Source organism: Amblyraja radiata, chromosome 1 (assembly GCF_010909765.2).
Source record: "Amblyraja radiata isolate CabotCenter1 chromosome 1, sAmbRad1.1.pri, whole genome shotgun sequence".
NCBI lineage: Eukaryota > Metazoa > Chordata > Chondrichthyes > Rajiformes > Rajidae > Amblyraja > Amblyraja radiata.
In genome coordinates, this window is record NC_045956.1 from 99071460 (window position 1) to 99092326 (window position 20867).

The 20867-nt window shown below is 42.0% G+C and overlaps 1 protein-coding gene across 1 annotated transcript in view; it reads left to right on the forward strand.

Annotated features, from left to right (window-relative positions):
- Positions 1-5259, forward strand: part of nwd2 (NACHT and WD repeat domain containing 2) — a 109818-nt gene extending 104559 nt beyond the window's left edge. Inside the window, exon 7 of the mRNA XM_033026707.1 lies at positions 56-5259. Within this exon, the coding sequence (XP_032882598.1) occupies positions 56-3994 (3939 nt within the window). The 3' untranslated portion in view covers positions 3995-5259. The remainder of the gene's footprint in view (positions 1-55) is intronic.
- Positions 5260-20867: the final 15608 nt, after the last annotated feature.

Sequence of the window (20867 nt, forward strand, 5' to 3'; positions counted from 1 at the left end):
ATGTTATGTGTTCTGCTCTATCAGTTCCATCTTATAACACTGTTTTAAATTTCAGGCCTACTCATGGCTTCAAGAGGAAATGGGCTCCGATTCTGTTCCAGTTATAACTGTGAGGTTCTTGGGAACAACTGAATTAAGTACAGAGCTTAAAACCTTACTGCAAAGTCTCTGTGAACAATTAGCCATTAACTACCGATGTCTCATACACAGTTATCCTCAAAAAGTACATGACCTGAGGGATTTATTCGTAAACCTACTGAATGAGTCTTCATTTCATCGGCCGTTGGTGTTAATTTTTGATGCTGTGGAGCAATTGTCAGATGGTGAGGAAGCTCGCAAATTGTGGTGGCTTCCCATTCACCTTCCGCGCTCGGTCCGGATAATATTGTCAACGCTGCCCAACAAACATGGCATTTTGCAAAAACTGAGATGCTTGATACAAGAGGACGATAATTATATTGAGTTGCCACAACGTGACAGGAAGATCTGCAGTCAAATGTTGAAGTGTCAGCTTCTGCAAGTGAAAAGAAAGGTCACCTCTGGACAGCAGATCTATGTCAATGAAGCCCTGTCAAAGTGTACTCTGCCCATGTTTGTTAATCTGATCTACCACGAGATCATGCAGTGGAGATCACACAAGGATGTCGACGAAACCTCACTTTGTGGGACGGTACATGATAACATTGAGCATCTTTTCTGGACACTTGAAAATAAGTGCGGATCAAGACTGGCCTCAAGAGCTCTTGGTTTTATCACAATGGCCAAAGTTGGACTGAGTGAAATGGAACTGGAAGATGTTCTTTCACTTGATAACCATGTGCTAAACGAAATCACAACAAAGTCTGAGCTTCGGAATCCACTGCGGATACCATATCATTTCATCGCAAGGTTGAAGGAGGAGCTATGCGGATATTTAGTGGAGAGGCAGGTGAGGAGCGTCACACTTCTAGTTTGGGCAAATCGCCATCTTCATCTGATTGCTCAGAAACTCTACCTGCAGAACGAGGAAGACATACAGGAAATGCACAGCATTCTGGCAGATTACTTTTTAGGAGTATGGTCAGGTGGGAGACCACGGTTGTTTCAGCTTGAGAAAGGTCAGGTCCGACCTCCAGACAATAACATCAAAAGCATGATTAAAGAAAATGAGACTGGTGAGAAAACCTTTGATCGGCAAGTCCCTGAACAGCCGTGGGTCTTCCAGTGCAATCCATTGGAACCCGATATCTTTTTTGTGAATCATAGGAAGAGCACAGAGCTGCTGCATCACCTGACCAGAAGTGAGAGGACAGATGAACTCATGTACAGTGTCATCATGAACTTCAGTTGGCTGTACACCATGATCAAAATTGGCCACCTTGACAAAGTCCTGTCGGACATCGATCTTGCCTACAATTACTCGCAGGAGAAAGAACTGAAATTTCTAGCAAGGACGCTGCGAAGCATCAAGTTGAAAGTTACAAAGAACCCGAGCTCGCTGTCCGCTGAGCTGCAGCAAAGGCTATTGCCTGTCATTAGCTCTTTACCAAAGCTGAGGCACCTTTTACTGGAGTGCGACAAGGACGGCCCAAAGTACTGCTCGATTGTGCCTTTGCATTCCTCCTTGGACGTGATGCACAGCCCCGAACGGCTCCCACTGACCAGCAGCCATGCCCATGTGATCGAGGTGCTGCCAACGTCAAGCCCCACTGTGGTCATCGCCGCGTTGGAGAACGGTTCCATTACTACCTGGGACGTGGAGTCACATCAGATTCTGCGGCAAATCACAACTGCAAACTCTGCTGTGTTGGGGATGAAACTCACACACGATGAGAAGTACCTGGTGGTGTCAACGACAAAAAATACACTGTTGATATACGACAATCATAATTCATGCCAGTTGTCAGAGGTGGAGGTCAAGGGTTCCAAGCACTGCATTGCGGGTGGAGGCAACTGCTTCATTCATGGCTTCACTTTATCAATTAACCATGCCCTTGCATGGTTGCAGGGCAGCAAAGTCGTGCATGTGATTGATTTAATTTACGGCTGGCCACTATACCAGTTCCATTGTTGGTATGAAGTTACTTGTGTGCAATGTTCTCCCGATGGAGTGTACGCGTTCTGTGGGCAGTACTTGAACACGACCACCATTTTCCTCTTGGGGAGCGGTGAAAAGCTCTCCACGGTGACATCAGAATTTTCTGGGGGCTACGTGAAATCCCTTCTCATTCTGGCCACAGTTCAAGAAATGGTGATGATCGATAATGAGGGCAGCCTGTCTGTGTGGAACATAGATGAAATTACCAACCCCCAACTGATCGAGGACTTTGACTGCAGAGGGAAAGACAACGAAGTGGTCAGCCTAGAACTGTCGGAAGACCAAAGTGCAATCCTCATCTGTAAGACTTTCAGCATTGAGGTATTGGACACCAGCATCTGGAAGGTGGCTGAGAAGTTCAAAGCAAAGCGGAATGAACGCCTCACATCAGCGGTTCTCTCCAAAAACGGTGACTCGATTATAGCATCAATGGAGCATATGTCGTCGATATTAGTGTGGCGGAGAGATACCGGGCAGTGCATGGCAAATTTGCAGGAAAGTTCTGGAGCCATTGTACAACTGGTGAAATCAAACCAACACAATCTGCTGCTGTCTTTAACGAGCAATGGTATTCTCTCTGTCTGGGATATCGACATCATAACGGCGATCTCAAACATCGACAAAACCGGCAAAGCAATTCAAAGCCTTCTCCTGCCGGGCAAAGGTGAACTGATTTACACACTGGATGGCTCCGAATCTGTTCACAAATGGAGTTTTAACACTGGATACATTGAGGCTATATTTAAACATGAGAGCGTTGTGGAAAATTGTGTTCTCACATCATCAGGTGAGCTCATGGTTACTTCAGATGACAAGGGCAGCCAGTATATCTGGCACACCATCACTGGGGACAATATCTTTCGCATCAACGGGCAGAGGATATCCCAGCTACTGATTACGCATAATGATCAGTTTGTAGTCTCGCTCTGTAACCAAGGCGTCTCTCGGGTGTGGAGGCTGTCCACTGGCCAGAAAGTCTGCAATATTCTGGTTCCCATGCAGAATGCTTTTATCACATACCCTAATACCTTTGTAATTGGTGTTTCAAAAAACAAGTTGCTGGCGGTCAGCTTGTGGACTGGAAGTGTGACAAAAAAGTTCTGCTGTGAGGATGGTACCACCATTGTAAATTTCAAGCTGATCCCCGATTCCCCAGACTGTGTGGTTTTCATTACATCGTCAGAAACACTGTTTGTATGGAGTGTGACCGATGAAGCAGTGTGTAGGCGTGTGCAGCTTCCCAATAATTTCCTCAAGAACCTGGAGGATTTTCAGATATCTCCCAATGGGAAACTGGGAATTTTGTCACGGGGCGACGACAACATCAACATCATGGATCTGCACAACGGAAAGCTGCGTCTCGTTCCCGCCTCTGGCATCATCTGGCGCCAGAGGCTGTCACGCGACGGTCGTTACCTGGTGTACATTTGTTCCAGTAACTGCAGTGAAGACGTAGACAATGTGGCTATGTCCATCTTAACAGTGGTCAGGTTGGCCGATGGGAAAAACATTGGAGCATGTTCACTTTACAAGACTCCGGCTTTTCTCAGTCTCTCACAGCGGCATCTGAACATTATCATAGGTTTTGATGACGGCAGCATTGGAACCTACACCGTCGTAGACCGAGTGGATGCTGCCTTAAAAATTAAAATAGCTACTTCCAACAGTCGACAGGTTTTTAGTAACACAGGTCAGCAGATCAGGCCAAAGCATGCAAATTTCATGTGCAAATATACAGCAGACTGCATATGGAGAGAGTCTACTGAGATTTTTGCCAGGGATAGCCCGATTACAGTCTCCGATTCAAGTGAGACACAGGAGACAGCACCTACCAAAAAGCAACCTTACAGTTCCGATAAGGCAGGTTCAACATTACAAATAGACTACAAATGTCAGAACTTTGCAGCCGAAAGCTAAGCCATGTTGTTCGTGTGTGCATAAAAAAAAGTATACAGAAACAAATATTTTAATATGCTGAGTGTGATTTTAAAAGTCACTCAAAGATACTTTGGTTTTGTTACTTTAGAGGAGAATTATTCATTAATTCAAGGGGACTAATAACTCAGGATTAAAGTAAATATTTCTGATAACAAACTTATTTGTTTGCTATGACTTTTCCTAACTTTGTTGCTCTGGTTGACACTCTCAGTATGCTCATGTTTTTACAGCAACTGAATTAGCGTAATGTTTTAACCCTTAGGGATTCCGAGTAAATAGTTTACTCAGCCTCATGTTTTCTTTGTTAACTTTACCCCATCCTGATATCCTAGTACAATCCTGGCTCAAATAGTTGTTGTCAACCTTTCAATCTTAGCAGAGAAGAAACCCATACAATAAATAGGAAAGTGAATTGATAATCTGACAAGATTATAGGAGAAAAGAACAGCGAGTAATTTAATTAATTACTTTGTTTCTTGAGTTTCATCCATTTTTTAATAAAGAAGTCACACCTTTTAAAATAAAAGCACAGTGGGGTGAACAATTCCCGGCCATTCCCTGGATAAATCCCACTCATAACATTAATATTTACAACTGCAGAATGCCATTATTCCTACTCTTAATGTGCGTTCTGGTAGTATTGGTAGTATTGTGAACAATTTGTGCTCTTACTATTCCATAGTGTTTAATTCATGAATAGAAAAATTAATTTGTGATACAAAGCATTCCAGGAATATATATTTAGAAATGTTTCAATCGTTTGATCGGAGTCTAGTGTGACCCCTCCCATTTTGGTCCACATTGACCATTTTACACTCAAGATGAACTTGATAATAGTTATTCATATCATGCACATTGTTATGCATCAAGGCCATTAAGAAGTTGAACTTTCTAAACATAGAATAGTGAATGTTAGTGTGGATGTTAAGAGGAGATTTGGCAGAGGAGTAGAAAGTAATGACAGGTTTAGTTAGGGATGTTAATTCTGTAAACAGATAGTTCAAGGATTGTGGGAACAAATGTTCACGAAAAGATAAGGAGCAGATGATGGTGAGGAGCACCTTTGATCTAGAAATTGCCTGTAGGTGGAAATGAGGGGCAGCACTAAAAAGACCAAATAACAGGGTTTTAGGAAAGGAGAGCGGACTTAAGAGGACCGATTAAATAACATCGAAAATTTCCTGAAAATAGCAGCACAAGTAGATAGATTGGTAAAGAAAACATACGGTATGCTTGCCTTCAATTGTCGGGCCATTGAGTATGAGAGTCAGGAAGTCATGTTGCAGCCTTATCAGACTTTAGTTAGGCCGCATTTGGAGTGTTGCGTGCAGTTCTGGTTGCCCCATTACAGGAGGGGTGTGGAGGTTTTGGAAAGGTTTACCAGCATGATGCCTGAATTAGGTATGATAGCTACATGGAGAGTTTAGACAGACTTGGTTTGTTTTCTCGGTAACGCTGGAGGTTGAGGGAAGACCTGATAGAAGTATATAAAATTATGAGAAATATAGATAGAGTAGCAAATATGTTAGTGGCATCTAAGAGACATTTAGATAGGCCCGTGAATCTGCAGTGAATAGAGGGATATGGATTATGTGCAAGCAGATAAGAGCTGGTTTTGACATCATGTTCGGCACAAACATTGTGGGCTAAGTGACTTGTTCCTGTGCCGTGTACTGTTCTATGTTCTATCTTTTATGGATTCTTCCAAGAGCCAGCAGGGACTGAGTAAGCTGAAGGGCCTCATTCTGTGCTCTCGTAGTTCCATGAATCTAAAATGCAAATTTCTCTGGATGCAGTCACACAGAAGCAGATCGCACTGTAAATTCTTCCCGCTAGTCATTGAGTCATGCAGCACAGAAACAGGCCCTTAGGCCCTACTTATTCGTATCAGCCAAGACGTCTATCTACACTAGTCACACAAGGTTTAGTCACTAAACCTTTTCTATCCGTGTACCTGCCCAAATGTCCCATAAATTCTGTTATTATATTTGCCTCAACCACTTCTTCTGCTGCCTCTTTCTATATACGTACTGCCCTTTGTGTGGAAAAGTTGTCTTTTAATTTGCTATTAAATTTTTCCTCTCTTACCTTAACCAAATGCCTTTTAGTTTTTTATTCCCCTATCCTAGAAAAATAGACTATGTGCATTCCCTCTATCCCCCTTATGATTTTACACAGCCCCATAAGATCACCTCTCAGTCTCCCATGCTCCAAGGAATAATGTCCATGCCTGCCCAACCTCTCCCTGCAACTCAGTTATTGTCAAATCTCCAGCCACTGAACATCACACCATGTTTCAATGCAGAAAATGCTGAAAATATTCAGCCAGTCAGACAACACGTGCGAGGAGAAAAAAAGTGAATGTTTAAGGTCAGTGTATTTTTCTCAGAACTGAGTGTTTCTAAAATGGATTCTGGAGTAAGGAGCATTCTGGATAGTTTGTGGTTTGCATTGTTCCATCAACACTACAAATTATGTTGGTGTTAATTTCGGAAAGTAGCTCACCTGCCAAACAGTAAACAGCAAGAGTTAAAACTGCATCTACAAATAGGCAGATATCTTAGTCATAAAACTATTTATTTTGGAAACATGGACCTACCCTAACATTATTGTATTTCCACACATGGTGTGGGTTAGCAACAAATAGTAGTGTTCCCATTTCGTAATTTCCGAGAGAGGAACAGGTATAAAATCTGACGCGATGTGATTCTACCCGGGATAATTGTGTAAACTGCACTTGGTGAAATGAACCATAAATCACCAGCAGCTTAGCTGCAAATGGTTTCAAACCTTTGTTGGAGGGTTGTGTTTCATTAAATTAATGAGCGTTTTTGATTGTTTAATAACAAAGGATGTTTTGGAAAATATAGGTGTTAAAACAACTTACCATTCAAAATTGAGGACTGTTCCAAAAGAGAGAGGAAGTTGTTTTGAATTCTTAGCGGAGGTTATTAGGCATTCACATTTTGGTGAAGTTTTATTGAAATAAGTTCAGGAAACTTCTCATTCTACACGTAGATAGAGTCATAGTCATATAGTGTGGAAGTAGCGCCCTTTGGCCCAACTTGCACACATGTCCCATCATACTAGTCCCGCCTACCTGCATTTGGTACATATCCCTCTAAACCTGTCCTATCCATGTACCTGTCCAAATGCTTCTTAAATGTTGCGATACTAACTGTCTCAACTACGTCCTCCGGCTGCTCGTTCCATATACCCTCCACCCTGATATACTATATTGATATATGTTCATCAGTAACATTCTACAAAGGAGAGTACTTCCACTACTATTCCTTTAACAAAATGGAGTTGGGCCATAGAACAATGTCACAGCAGCATTAAAAACTACTATTTAGATGGCTAAACTAATGCAAACAGTTATTGAAGAAAAATGTTTGAAACAACTTTTTTATTAAATGAAGACAGGGTATTTTTATGTTGCATTCATTAGGATAGATTTGGCCTTTGACTGTCATCATAAGCAATTATCCTTTACACCCATTAGCATTAAACCGAATCAATTTACTGGATTATGCTTTGAAGGCAGGTAGTCACTTCTCTTAATTTTGCACATATTGTAATGGTTTTACTTTGCATTCTGCTTTGGAGATAAGATTTTATTGTCTTCAACAGAACTGAATTTCTAAATTGGAATGCGGTGCACAGCTGCTGCTGTATTTGCATATGTAGCACGAGCAGTCGAGCAGTCGAGGCAAATCTCATTGAAATGTACAAGATTTTAAGAGGCTTTGACAAGGTGAGACGTAGAGTTGATCTTTCCCCTGGCTCAGCTGTTGAGAACCAAAGATCACCATCTCAAAATAAGGAGAATTTTGTTTTTTAAACAGATTTAGGCAGAGATTTTATTCACCCAAAGGGTAGTGAAACTTTCAAATTTACTACCAAAGAGGGTTGCGGAAGCACAGATACTAACAGGCCTGTCCCACTTGCCGATTTTTTTCGGCGACTGCCAGCATCATTGACTGACGTATCAGGGTCGCCAAAAGATTTTGAACATTTCAAAATCCAGTGGTGACAAAAAAAATGTTGCGACACTTGAGGAAACACCGCGTGTCAATACGTAGTCACGCCACATCACGCCGCGACTTTTTCGATGACCCGATACGTCATTCAATGATGCCGGCAGTCGCCAAAAAAATTGCCAAGTGGGACACACCTCAAGCAGGGAATCAGGCCCTTCAGCCCACCATGTCTACGCTGACCATCGATTACCTGTTCACACCAGTTCTATGTCATCCCACTTTCTCAGGCACTCCGTACACATTATGGGCATTTTTACACAGGCCTATTAACCTACATACATCCGTGGGTTGGGGGAGGAAATCGAAGGAAACTCACACAGTCACAATGAAAATGTGAAAACACCACACGGTCAGCACCCAAGGTCAGGATCGAACCAGGTCTCCGGTGCTACAAGGCAGCAACTCTACCAACTGTGACACTGTACGATGCTCGTTCAATAGATAGGTAGGTTTTCAGGGGATCTATGGATATGGGATTAATATAGAAAATTGCCACAGAGATAAAAGATCAGCCTTTTCTAACAATGGCAGAGAAAGGCTGAATGGCCTTTTCCTGCTTCAGCTCGTTAGGTTTCTTAGGAATTTCTTCTCAATGCCACAAGCCAGGTTTAAATCCATTTTTGCCACTTCCCCAACAGCTGCCAGCTGTTAACAAAGGTGGGTCCATTCCTGACCATTGAACATTGGTCTTTTCCCAAAGGCGGAGTTGTGTGGTGATTAACTCACCAGACAAGCCACCAGAGTTCAGCACCATTGATCTAAAAACATGAGTTTGAATGCTGCTAGGCTTGCTAAAGAATTTAAATGTAAGTGATTCAATAAATCTGAGGGAACAAAAATTGGTCCCATTAACGAAAGCAAGAAACTGCCAAATTGCTGTTAATCGTATCAGGTTCACTGATGTCTCCCCTTCCTCCATGTTAGTATTCATTATCCAGGCTGTAGTATGAATGAAGGCTACTAAGTTAAAGTGCCCACCATTTGGGAGAAAAATAGATGACTGATGATGGACTAGACTTTGGCTTCTGGTCATTTCTGCTGCATTCCGGTTCAGAGACCATTCATTACACAACTCCTTAGTTCACTCATCCCTTCACACTCAAACCACCCCCTCCCCAAGGACTTTTCCCTGCAACGACAAGAGATGCAACATCTGTTTCTATATCTCCTCCTTCGACTCCATCCAGGGACCCCAGCGTCCTTCCAGATGAGACAGAGATTCAGATGTACCTCCTCTAACCTCATCTACTGCATCTACTGTTCTCGGTGTGGCCTTTTGTACATCGGTGAAAACAGGCGTAGACTTATGCTCAGTCCATCAAGGCCTGCTGGATCTTCCAGTTGATAACTATTTTAATTCCCATTCCCATTCCCATACTGAAATTTCTGTCTTGGGCCTCCTCCATTGCCAGAATGAGGTCACATGCAAATTGGAGGAACAGCACCTCATATTTTGCTTGGGTAGCTTACAACCAGTTGAATCCTCTAATTTTAGATCACTTCTCCAAACACTCATTCCCCCCCCCCCCCCCCCCCCCCCCCCCCACCACTAAAAGTCAGTTAACCAGTTCCACAGTTTGCAACAATGTATCCCCCTTCAGATTACACCATCCATAGCCATCCATTTTTTTGTGTGTAAGTTAATATGTTAGTCTGTGTCCAAGATGGCTGTCGGAAGGGAGAGTGGACGCTGGTGCGCTTTAGCTGCCGCTGCTCTCTTCACATTGTGTTTTTGATTTTTTTGTCTTTGGAGCGATTTCTGTCTTTAATTTGTGTATTGGTGATGTCCTTATTATTTATTTTACTCCGACTATATGTTTTTTTTCTCTTGTTAATCTCTGTAAAGTGTCCTTGAGACTTTGAAAGGCGCCCGCAAATAAAATTTATTATTATTATTATTATAGCCAACAATTGGCTTATCAGGGAACCTCCCTGCCTGAGGTCATCTGTTGTCAGCTCAGGTTTGTCCTGCTCGTTTCTTGCCCCAGTTCCCCCCAATAATCAGTCTGAAGAAGGGTCCCAACCCAATACGTCACCTATCCATTTTCTTCAGTGATGCTGCCTGACCCGCTGAGTTATTCCAGAACTTTGTGTCTGTGCCTTCTGTGGTTGGTCATTTTTATTGCTATTTCCAGTGAATGGATGAATAGCAGATGACAATGAGGGCATGCACAAAATGAGACCTTTTAGTCAATTAAATGAATGAAGTGAAATTGTTATGAGCTGCATGTGATCCTCCTCACCCAGATTTCCTCCATACACTACACCTGGGGAATAGTTAAAGATCAAAGTACAAAATGAAGAAAGTGTTCAAAAGGGAACTGCAGATGCTGGAATATCGAAGGTACACAAAATTGCTGGTCTGAAGAAGGGTTTCGGCCCGAAACGTCGCCTATTTCCTTCGCTCCATAGATGCTGCTGCACCCGCTGAGTTTCCCCAGCAATTTTGTGTACCTACAAAATGAAGAAAACTTGTTTATCTGATATTTTGCACACATCAGTGTTGTTTAAACTTTCCATTCTTAGCCCCAGTGTGCTTTTTGGCTACATGGTTCATCTAATTCATATTCTCGTGTACTTTGGGTAGTATGGTAACTTTTCAGGCAAGTTTTTCAGCCGATTTCTCGTCAATTGTTTCAAAATAAATCAGATTTACACATCATTTCCAGTTATTTAGTTATTTACACAAGTTTTTGTATGCAAATCCAAACATAGGACAAAGGCACAACCTAATCTCAGAGCGATAGTGGTTCATTTACTGGAAATCATTAATCAGAGCTTTTTATTACTAGCAACCACATTGTTAGGTAGCCCTGGCCTACCTATCTTATTCTAAGTTTGGACGTTAGAGGAAAATAACTTACCTTTTGTATATTTACATGTGTGCAGAAAAATGCAGAGCAGCAATGTCCGATTATAATTGCCACTATGGAGCCTCATGAGACTTGAGTGTGGATCAGAAATGAAGTTACTCTGGTCATTGAAGTCACTCTAAGACTCTATGACTATTCCATTTCCATATTTCCTTACCATAGCTTCACCAGCCGACTCACAGCTTCAGCGATCCGCTGCACACTGGCAATTTTAAGCATCTTCGCATTGGAAACAGAATCCATTCATTCTGGCTCGGATGAATGCAATTGTGCTCTAACATATGGAGATTGCAGACTTGTCAGCGCTCATCTGAATTCTGTATTTAGAGCATAGAACAACAGTACAGTACAAGAGCGGGCCCTTCAGCCCACAATGTCCACATCAAACATGATGCCAAGTCAAACTCTTCTTCTTTCGATTGGCGTGCACAGCCTAAAGTTGTTGGACAACTTGTTCTATTTGATGTGTTCAAGAAGGAACTGCAGATGCTGGAAGATCGAAGGTACACAAAAATGCTGGAGAAACTCAGCGGGTGCAACAGCATCTATGGAGCGAAGGAAATAGGCGACGTTTCGGGCCGAAACCCTTCTTCAGACTTCCTATAATGGGGCAATCACAATGCACACTGTAATTTTCTTCCAAATATCACTGCTCCATCATAATATTTTATAAACTTCAAAAATATAAAGCAGCCAATGTATTGTCATGTACGGAATTTAAAATATACAGAACTAAAGGATAAATTACCATTTCAAAAAAGCTCCTCTCTCAATGGTTGGCATGAACATTCAGAGTTCGACAATTGCCAAAGCTACCATTTACCTTTGATAGGATTATCAATAGAGTTTAATATGACATTGTATCATGCAATTTACTCCGTTAGGACTGTAGATATATAGTGAAAATGAATATGCTCATATTAAAATGGCATTCTATTGCATGGTACATATTGCAATTAGGCTATTGGATAGTTGGCTGACAAAAATATGTTGGATTGCTAGCTCTCTACAGTAATGTTTTACGGTTTCCTGAAAGGCTTATTTTCCTGCCTCTGCACCTTCCAATCTATTTATCTGGCTCAACCAGAATAAGACAAATAAGAGTTTTACAGATCCACACCACATTCAGAAGTTACTCTAAAATTTGAACGACTTAAAATTTCTACAGCATCTTAAAATTAAAGTTAAGCTCAGAGAATCTCATTCCACAGAACCCTGTTGAACATGAGGTAGATTGTAGAGATATTCGGTTTATCCCACGTGGAACTCTTAACTTCCAGTAAATTCCTTTTTTTCTCTGTTTCTTTCCTTTGCCAAAACCTATCTCCAAATTTTCAGTCCAATTGTTCTGAAGTTGGAGGCACAAACAGGGGCCCTAAATGGAAGCCATCATTATTTATTTATTCCCCAACCCTGGAATACGTGTTCCTCTCAGGCTATCCTTTGGAATCGAGGATGACTTGCTTCACGTCGGTTTTGTGGGTTCGGAGGTGAATGTGGGGAGCATAGACTCTTCCACAGATAGGCTGGCGGATTGGTAGTTTGTATGGTGGTGTGTATCTTCTACCACTTATCCAGGGCTACTGTGGACTCCTCAGGCACATCTAGGAAGTTCTCAGTATCATCCCGAATTATTTTTCTCCACTACATGTGGTCAGGGGACAGTGGCTCCCAGCACACAATGGGGATGTAACATTGGACATGTAACATTTCTGAGCACATCCTTGAGTCTTCTTCTCCAATTGCCTGTTGATCTCTTCCCATGACAGAGGTGGGAATAGAGTGAATGGCAGCAGGCTATTGACAGAAAAGGACTTAAAATTACGGAAGGACTTTGACCTTACTTGATATCCAGCAGAGCTGGTCACCAAGGACAACCACAGGAACCCCGGCTACTGTTACTGAGAGGGCTGAAATTCATCTTTAAATTGAACTTTAATCATGTGCATTACAATATTGCACTAAGCCATGCCATGGACTCCACTCCTGCAGGTGACCTTGAAATATTTTCATGGCATTGAGTTTAGTTTGGAAACAAAGGATGTCTTTCATTCAAAAGAAAAAATTGAAGTTTATTTCTCACTACTGGGTTTTCTCTGCCAGACTGCAAAAGCAACACAAGGATATAAAGAAACCATCATTATTCAAACAAGGGCAAGGACTGTTCTCTCAGCTCTGTTTGATCGGTAGTGTTTCATGGCCGCGCCACTTGATACAGCATCAGTACCATAGTGTCAGCAAATTCTGAGAAAACCATGCAAGCATTTATCATTATAGAGACAAAATGACAGTATGTTGGCATTACACCTTCACTGCAGCAGCAGAAGCACAGTATGACTTTAGACATACAGAGTGGAAACAGGCCCTTCGGCCCACCGAGTCGGCATCGACCAGCAATCAACCTGTACACTGATACTATCCTACACACTTGGGACAATTTACAATTTTTTTACCAAAGCCAATTAACCTACAAACCTGTATGTCTTTGGGTGTGGGAGGAAATTGGTGCACCCATGGAAAACCCACGTGGCCACAGGGGGAATGTGCAAAACTCCATACAGATGGCACCTATAGTCAGGATCGAACCTGGGTCAATGAAGCTGTAAGGCAGCAACATTACCACTGTGCTACCCTTAATGCTTTACATATTGAACACCAAACCCAACCAGTGAAGGTAATGAGCTGAAGGGTGTAACCATCACTACTTGTTTTTTCCGGTACTCAATGGTCTACGACCAACTGCATATCTTTGAGTTCAATGTAGAGATCAGTCTGTAATTCACTTTGCTGTCAGCCTTAACAATCCAGATTGCAAAATAGCAAAGCACCTGCTCTGATTACAAAAGCCTCATAGATTACTTTGGAAATGTGCATTCTTCCAACGTAACAGAGCATTTCTTTCCTCCAGAATGCAGGAGGCTAACGTTCTCTTCACAGAACATTTGTATCAATTTCTAAAAGTTACTGAGCAAAGAATTTAAATTAGTTCTGATACTTATTTTTTAAACTGCTAAAGTGGATTGATTGTCCGGAGGTTGTTGCCAGTTGCCTGTCGCTCACACTCGCCTCTGGTCTATGTGATGGATACGTAAGGTCATAAAGAATAGTAGAATTAGGCCATTTGACCCATCACTCATGGCTGATCTATCTCTCCCTCCTAACCCCATTCTCCTGCCTTCTCCCCATAACCTCTGACAACTGTACTAATCAAGAATCTATCTATCTCTGCCTTAAATATATCCACTGACTTGGCTGAATTCCACAAATCACCACCCTCTGACTAAAGACATTTCTCCTCATCTCCTTCTTAAAAGTACGTCCTTTAATTCTGACGCTATGACCTCTAGTTCTAGACTCTCCCACTAGTGGAAACATCCTCTCCACATCCACTCAATCCAAGCCTTTCCCTATTCTGTATGTTTCAATGAGGTCCCCCTCATTCTTCTAATATCCAACGAGTACAGGCCCAGAGCCAACAAACGCTCATCTTAGTTAACCTACTAATTCCTGGGATAATTCTTGTGAACCTCCAGAGCCACCACATCCTTCCTCAGATACGGTGCCCAAAATTGCTCACAATATTCCAAATGCGGCCTTATCAGCACCCTATAGAGCCTCAACATTACATCCCCATTTTTTGTATACAAGCTTTTGTTTATTCACTAATTTTGATGTGTCAATAAGTTTCACCATTAACTTAAATAGTGAAGCCCTGCGCGTCTTAAGCAACTGTACGGTGCCTTGACAAACACGTGCAGGTTGATAAGGTGGTTTTACCAGTGCCCATGCTGCACAATGTGCTTTGTCATTTGACTTCACAAGGAAACTAACTTAGATACACTTTTGGGAAACCACCAGCATAGAGCAATCAGCAAGTACAGGACTTATCTACTTATGAGGGAAACTTGACCTTGGTAACATTTAATTGGAAAAATGCCAACAGTACAGAATGCAATGACCTGCATTTCTCGGCGTTCTAACCCATTAGTTTCTGGAGGCTGTTTCAATGAAAGATCTAAAAACAGGGATTGCTCTGGCAGAAGCTTTGGCTTATGGATGTAGCAAAATGTGCTATAGCAAAGAAAAATCATGGGCCTGGAAACATTGTATTAAATGTATTATGAAAATTATTTTCTGATAAAATTTTGTCATTAAAAGCTCAGTCGCAGAACAATCACAAATTCCTTTTAAATTCCTCCATCCAAATGACACTCGGAATTATACAATTGTACATGTTTGAATTCCATTTCAGCAAAGGTCATTGTGCATGCATTATCTTCAAATGCTGTAGATCCTTCTTGTAGAAATGAGCTTTCACAACACGTGAAACCTCTGGAATGCAACTTAAAGGCTACTTGCTCGACCACGATCCATTGATGGGGAGTCTGGCAGTTAGAAACTCCAGATTAGTCCCTATTATACTCCCACTTAATTCTGCACAGTAGATCATCTTCAGACCCCCATTATCAGTCAACTCGCCAATTGCAACCCTAGTCGTACTCATTGGGATCCAAACGGTACCTTGGTACATTTGACAATAAACCGACCTAATCTAAACTCCACCCCCACCCCTCCCAAACCAATCAAGTCTCCCAATCCCCACTGACCAAAGCTCTGGTACTCCCACCATCCAAACCCAAATGTATTCCTCTGCTCGCTCTGCCTTAACACAGGAAAGGCCTTTGTGCACACAAACTATGCAAGAACTGTTCTATTGTCAACAATGCCTTGAACATTGTGCCCAATGGAATTTTGCAGCAGGTGGCCCGTGCACAAAACACGCATTGTCACACAATGCTGTTGGTCTAATGTGTCTTTCTTGGTATGGAACAGTTTCTCAGCCAATGTGCATTAATCCGATGCAGTACAGCACTAATGAGTACCTTGGGACAAAATTCTGAATCGAGTCCATGAGTTGGAACAAATTTTGTGGCAATTCATGTTTAGAATTGGCACCATGTTCACACATGGTCTAACCTTGACACCCGAGGCCAAGCCAAAATTGGACCTTAAGGCTCACAGTTTGGTCTCAAATGTAATGTGGATGAACTGGTGGCAAGTCGTTTCTTCATACCCAACTTGTTCCCTTCTCAAAAAATAATTGTTTGCACCATGTTAGGTGGTGATCTAACAGAAAGTGGGGAGACATTGTAAGTGCAATGGACTTGGGGAGAATTTCAATTCTTCCCAGCCCCTGGAATGTTTTTAAACATTTTAATACATTTTGTTGGTTGCCACAGACCTGAAGAATCGTAAAGAGAGCAGTCACAGATCCACTGATCAGCAATTGGATTTCACCAGAGGGGGCCTAAAACAAATATTATGGTTCATAACCCTGCAGGCATACTACCAGATTGTAGATGCTGATCAGGCATAGGATGTTGCATCTTGATCTTTGTCACAAAAAACGTGCCATCAAGAGGTTACATAACTAATCCAAAGTGTGCTGTAGCAAATCAATGCTGTTACAAACCCATCAAAGTAAAGGACACTACAGATATCTTTAATACACTCTTCATCAAGTGATATAATGTTTTATAAATTGGCTATGTTGTGCATATGATTTAATGGTTAATGTTACAAAAAAGCTAAATAATTTAAGATTAAAAATTGTTATAGAAGTGTTTGCATTTCAAATATCAGTACAGTTAGTGATATGTCAGGTATTGGAACAGCTTTTTTGATTGTGGCCCTAGACATACAGAATGTTTTTTAATGTAACAATTTGTACTGTTGAAAGTAACCACCCTATATGCTTTGCAGAGATTTATATTTTTCATAAATGTTCTATTTATTTAAGGTTTTGTTACAAAGTTGCATTTATTAGAAAGGATAATATAAATGTGATGAGCAATAAAATGCATTGTTTATATTAATAAAAATCAGAATGGGAAAAACCCTTCTCTCAGGTTCTGAATGTAACAAAAGTAAGAGCTTGAATGTGTCACTTTAATTTTGAACACTTATAATATATTACCACATCCACTTGCTAACATCATGAATTACTTTGTAGGGAAAGGAAATTTAGGTGGCAGAGTACTTCCACTGCCGAAACTATATAAAATAAATTCTTCCAAATAATGAGCAGGAATGCTATAATCCGGAAGCGTTGGTCCCTACGTGAAATTGGCACATGTAATCCATTCCACTTCCAAATGGCCACTGGCCAAAACAGAAAAATAGCTCTAACTCAGTACAGTTTGGCAAGTTCACTCAGGAGGATTGGAATGCCAGCTGAAGCAAAAGGAAATGTTTCGTAACGATGCATCTAGCTAATGTTTTTTTCTCAAACTGCACTGAAGCATAAGATTAAAATGAACTATAAATTGGCTGATCTGAAGAAACTTAATGTTGACAGCAAGTAGTTGAGTAGTTCATCGAAATAGTTCTAAAATAGTTCATCTCTCTGTTTCATGAATAGAGGGATCATGAAACAAGGCAAGAAAATACAGAAAAACTTGGCAATACATTGAAAAGTTCCTGTGGTAATTATATTCGAGGAGACAATAACCTTCACCCACACAATGCACAGCAGCTATTTCTGTTGATAGTAAACATCTCCTCTGTTTTGATGAAGTAGGTGGAATGCTCGTTTTATACATCACTGGGAATTATTTTAAGCTGGGAGGCAGTCAATAGAGACCGGGAGACCAAATATTGCTGACCTGCTAGCTGCAAATTGAGAATAAAGTATCACATTTGAAATTTTAATTGTTGGGCTAGGTATTTGAACAATGGAAATTGATGCCTAACTTGCAAACCTTTGAGGCAATCTCTCCCACCCTCACCGCCATCTTCCATTTGGTGGGGGTGAAGGGATAGAACACAATACCTCCCTGTTGTACTGTGCTCTGGTGGGAATGGACAAAGGAACTGGAAAACATGAAGGTAGTCACAAAATGCTGGAGTATGTCAGCAGGTGAGGCAGCATCTCTGGAGAGAAGGAATTGGCGACAATAGACAATAGGTGCAGGAGTAGACCATTCGGCCCTTCGAGCCATCACCGCCATTCACTGTGATCAAGGCTGATCATGGAATGGGCGACGTTTCAGGTCGAGACCCTTCTTCAGTCTGAAGAAGGGTCTCGACCCGAAACGTTGCCCATTTGTTCTCTCCTGATATGCTGCCTCACCCACTGAGTTACTCCAGCATTTTGTGTCTACCTTCGATTTAAACCAACATCTGCAGTTCTTTCTTACACAAAGGAACTTGCAATCCAGGAGAGTTGCCTGTGGCTGCCTAGTTCTTGGCCCACCTGATCTTTGTCAACTGTAGTCCAAACTCCAAGTTGCAGTGGGCATTTAAAGATTTGACCCTATGAAACGAACCTTCCCCATTTCTGGGCCTATGCACTGAACTGTGTAACATTCCAAGAAAATCAGATGTCATTTTCCAAAGTTATCCAACAGATTAATCAACTAACGTTTGCCACTGTTTAACAGCTGTAGATCAGTTACAGAGAATCACTATATTTAGGGAACTGCAGTATCTAAGACACCGCTAAAATAATTGAGAGGTACAGCACAGACCATGTCCATGCAAACCATCCAGCAACTAATTAATTTACTTACATCTCACCTTCACTCGTTTTACTCTTCCCACATTCACATGAATGCCCACCACCCCCCCCTCACTGCCACATACGTGCACATAAACACACATTCACATATACACATGCAACCATGAATGAATGAATAAATTTATTGGCCAAGTATTCACATACAAGGAATTTGCCTTGGTGCTCCGCCCGCGACATGACATTCTTCTTCTTATCGAGTCCACACACAAGATTAGAAGTTGTTCAGCCAGAGCTGAACACACTTCTCGGCATCTGCACAATGGTGTCTGTCTTGCGCTTCTTGTGCTTCTTGTGCGTGGTGGTGGAAAGATTGGTTGAAACAGGGCCGCGACGTGAACGCTCTTCCCTTGGCCCCGCGACATGACATGACATACAGTGACAGTTAGGAATGACACATTAAACATAAATAATAAAACATTATCGATTAAACATGTGAATTACATAAAATAACAGAAAAAAAGAAGGCAACAGATTTTTGGTTATTGAGTAGAGCTACTACTCGTGGAAAATGTTTTTATGTCTGGCTGTGGCAGTTTTGACAGTCCGGAGTTGCCTTCCAGAGGGACACACCTCACACACAGCCACACACACACACACACGTATGAACACACACACACACCGCACATATACACACACATACGTACGCGCACCCAGGCACACACATATCCTTCTGAGTCTATCACTCATCTGAGCACATGGGACAAATTACTTCCACACACACATACTTTTGGGATGTGGGAGGAACCCAGAGCACCTGGAGGAAACCCTGGCAATTGCAGGAAGACCATGCAAACTCCACACAGAGAGCACCGGAGTCGGGATTGAGCCCTGTGAGACACAGGGGTTTCCTTTCTGTTGCGGTGAAGTGAAACAAAACTCCAGACTCTCACGTGTGCTTTGCTGAAATAATGAGACCGCCCAAATGTAAAATGCCTTGTCTGTTCGCTTAGATGTCAAATATTTTAGTTTTGAAGAAAATAAGTGAATTACTCCAAACTGTCTCACCACCAAACGAAGATTATCACAAAGCAGTGTGTAGCAACTTACTGCGCAATACAGAAGTTACCAGAGTTCAAAATCACTTTATAAAGTTTTAAATTTGCCATATAAATAAAAGCCATTTGTTAACCAGCAGATGCTTTATCAACTACAGATGCTTTAGCCACTGACTGGAAATCTAGAAAGGGTTGCGGCATGGTGGCACAGTGGTAGAGTTGCTGCCTTACAACGCCAGAGGCCCAGGCTCAATCCTGACTACGGGTGCTGTCTATACAGTGTTTATACGTTCTTCTCGTGACCACGTGGGTTTTCCCTGGGTGCTCCGGTTTCCTCCCACACTCCAAAGACGTGTAGGTTTGTAGGTTAATTGGTTTCAGAAAAGATTGTAAATTGCCTCCAGTGTGTAGGATAGTGCTAGTGTACAGGGATCGCTGGTCAGCATGGACTCGGTGGGCCGGCCTGTTTCTGCACTGTATTTCCAAACTAAACTAAAACTAAACCCTAGGTACACAAAATTGCTGGGGAAACTCAGCGGGTGCAGCAGCATCTATGGAGCGAAGGAAATAGGCGACGTTTCGGGCCGAAACCCTTCTTCAGACGTTTCGGCCCGAAACGTCGCCTATTTCCTTCGCTCCATAGATGCTGCTGCACCCGCTGAGTTTCCCCAGCAATTTTGTGTACCTTCAATATTCCAGCATCTGCAGTTCCCTTTTGAACACTAAAACTAAACCCTGGCTGCTGCCAATATGTCGCAGAAAATGCCCAGGATAGCTTAAAAAGAATTAGCAGTTTACTAAAGATTATGCAGCTACCTAATGATGCTCATTTCCGCCATTTCATACAACTGTGCCAGCTTTATTAAGGGCTTCAGTTGGTACTTTCGTAAAGAAAAGAAAGAGATTGCCCTGCCACATCCCTCTCCCTCTCTCTCTATCTCTCTCTTGCTCTCGCTCTCACTCTCTCAGGCTGTCCTTTGATATCAAAGATGAATTAGAACAAATCAACATTCTTAGGCAGTGAAGAAGGCGAATGGTATGTTAGCATTCATAGCAAAAGGATTTGAGTATAGGAGCAGGGAGGTTCTACTGCAGTTGTACAGGGTCTTGGTGAGACCACACCTGGAGTATTGCGTACAGTTTTGGTCTCCTAATCTGAGGAAAGACATTCTTGCCATAGAGGGAGTACAGAGAAGGTTCACCAGACTGATTCCTGCGATGTCAGGACTTTCATATGAAGAAAGACTGGATAGACTCGGTTTGTACTCGCTAGAATTTAGAAGATTGAGGGGGGATCTTATAGAAACTTACAAATTCTTAAGGGGTTGGACAGGCTAGATGCAGGAAGATTGTTTCCGATGT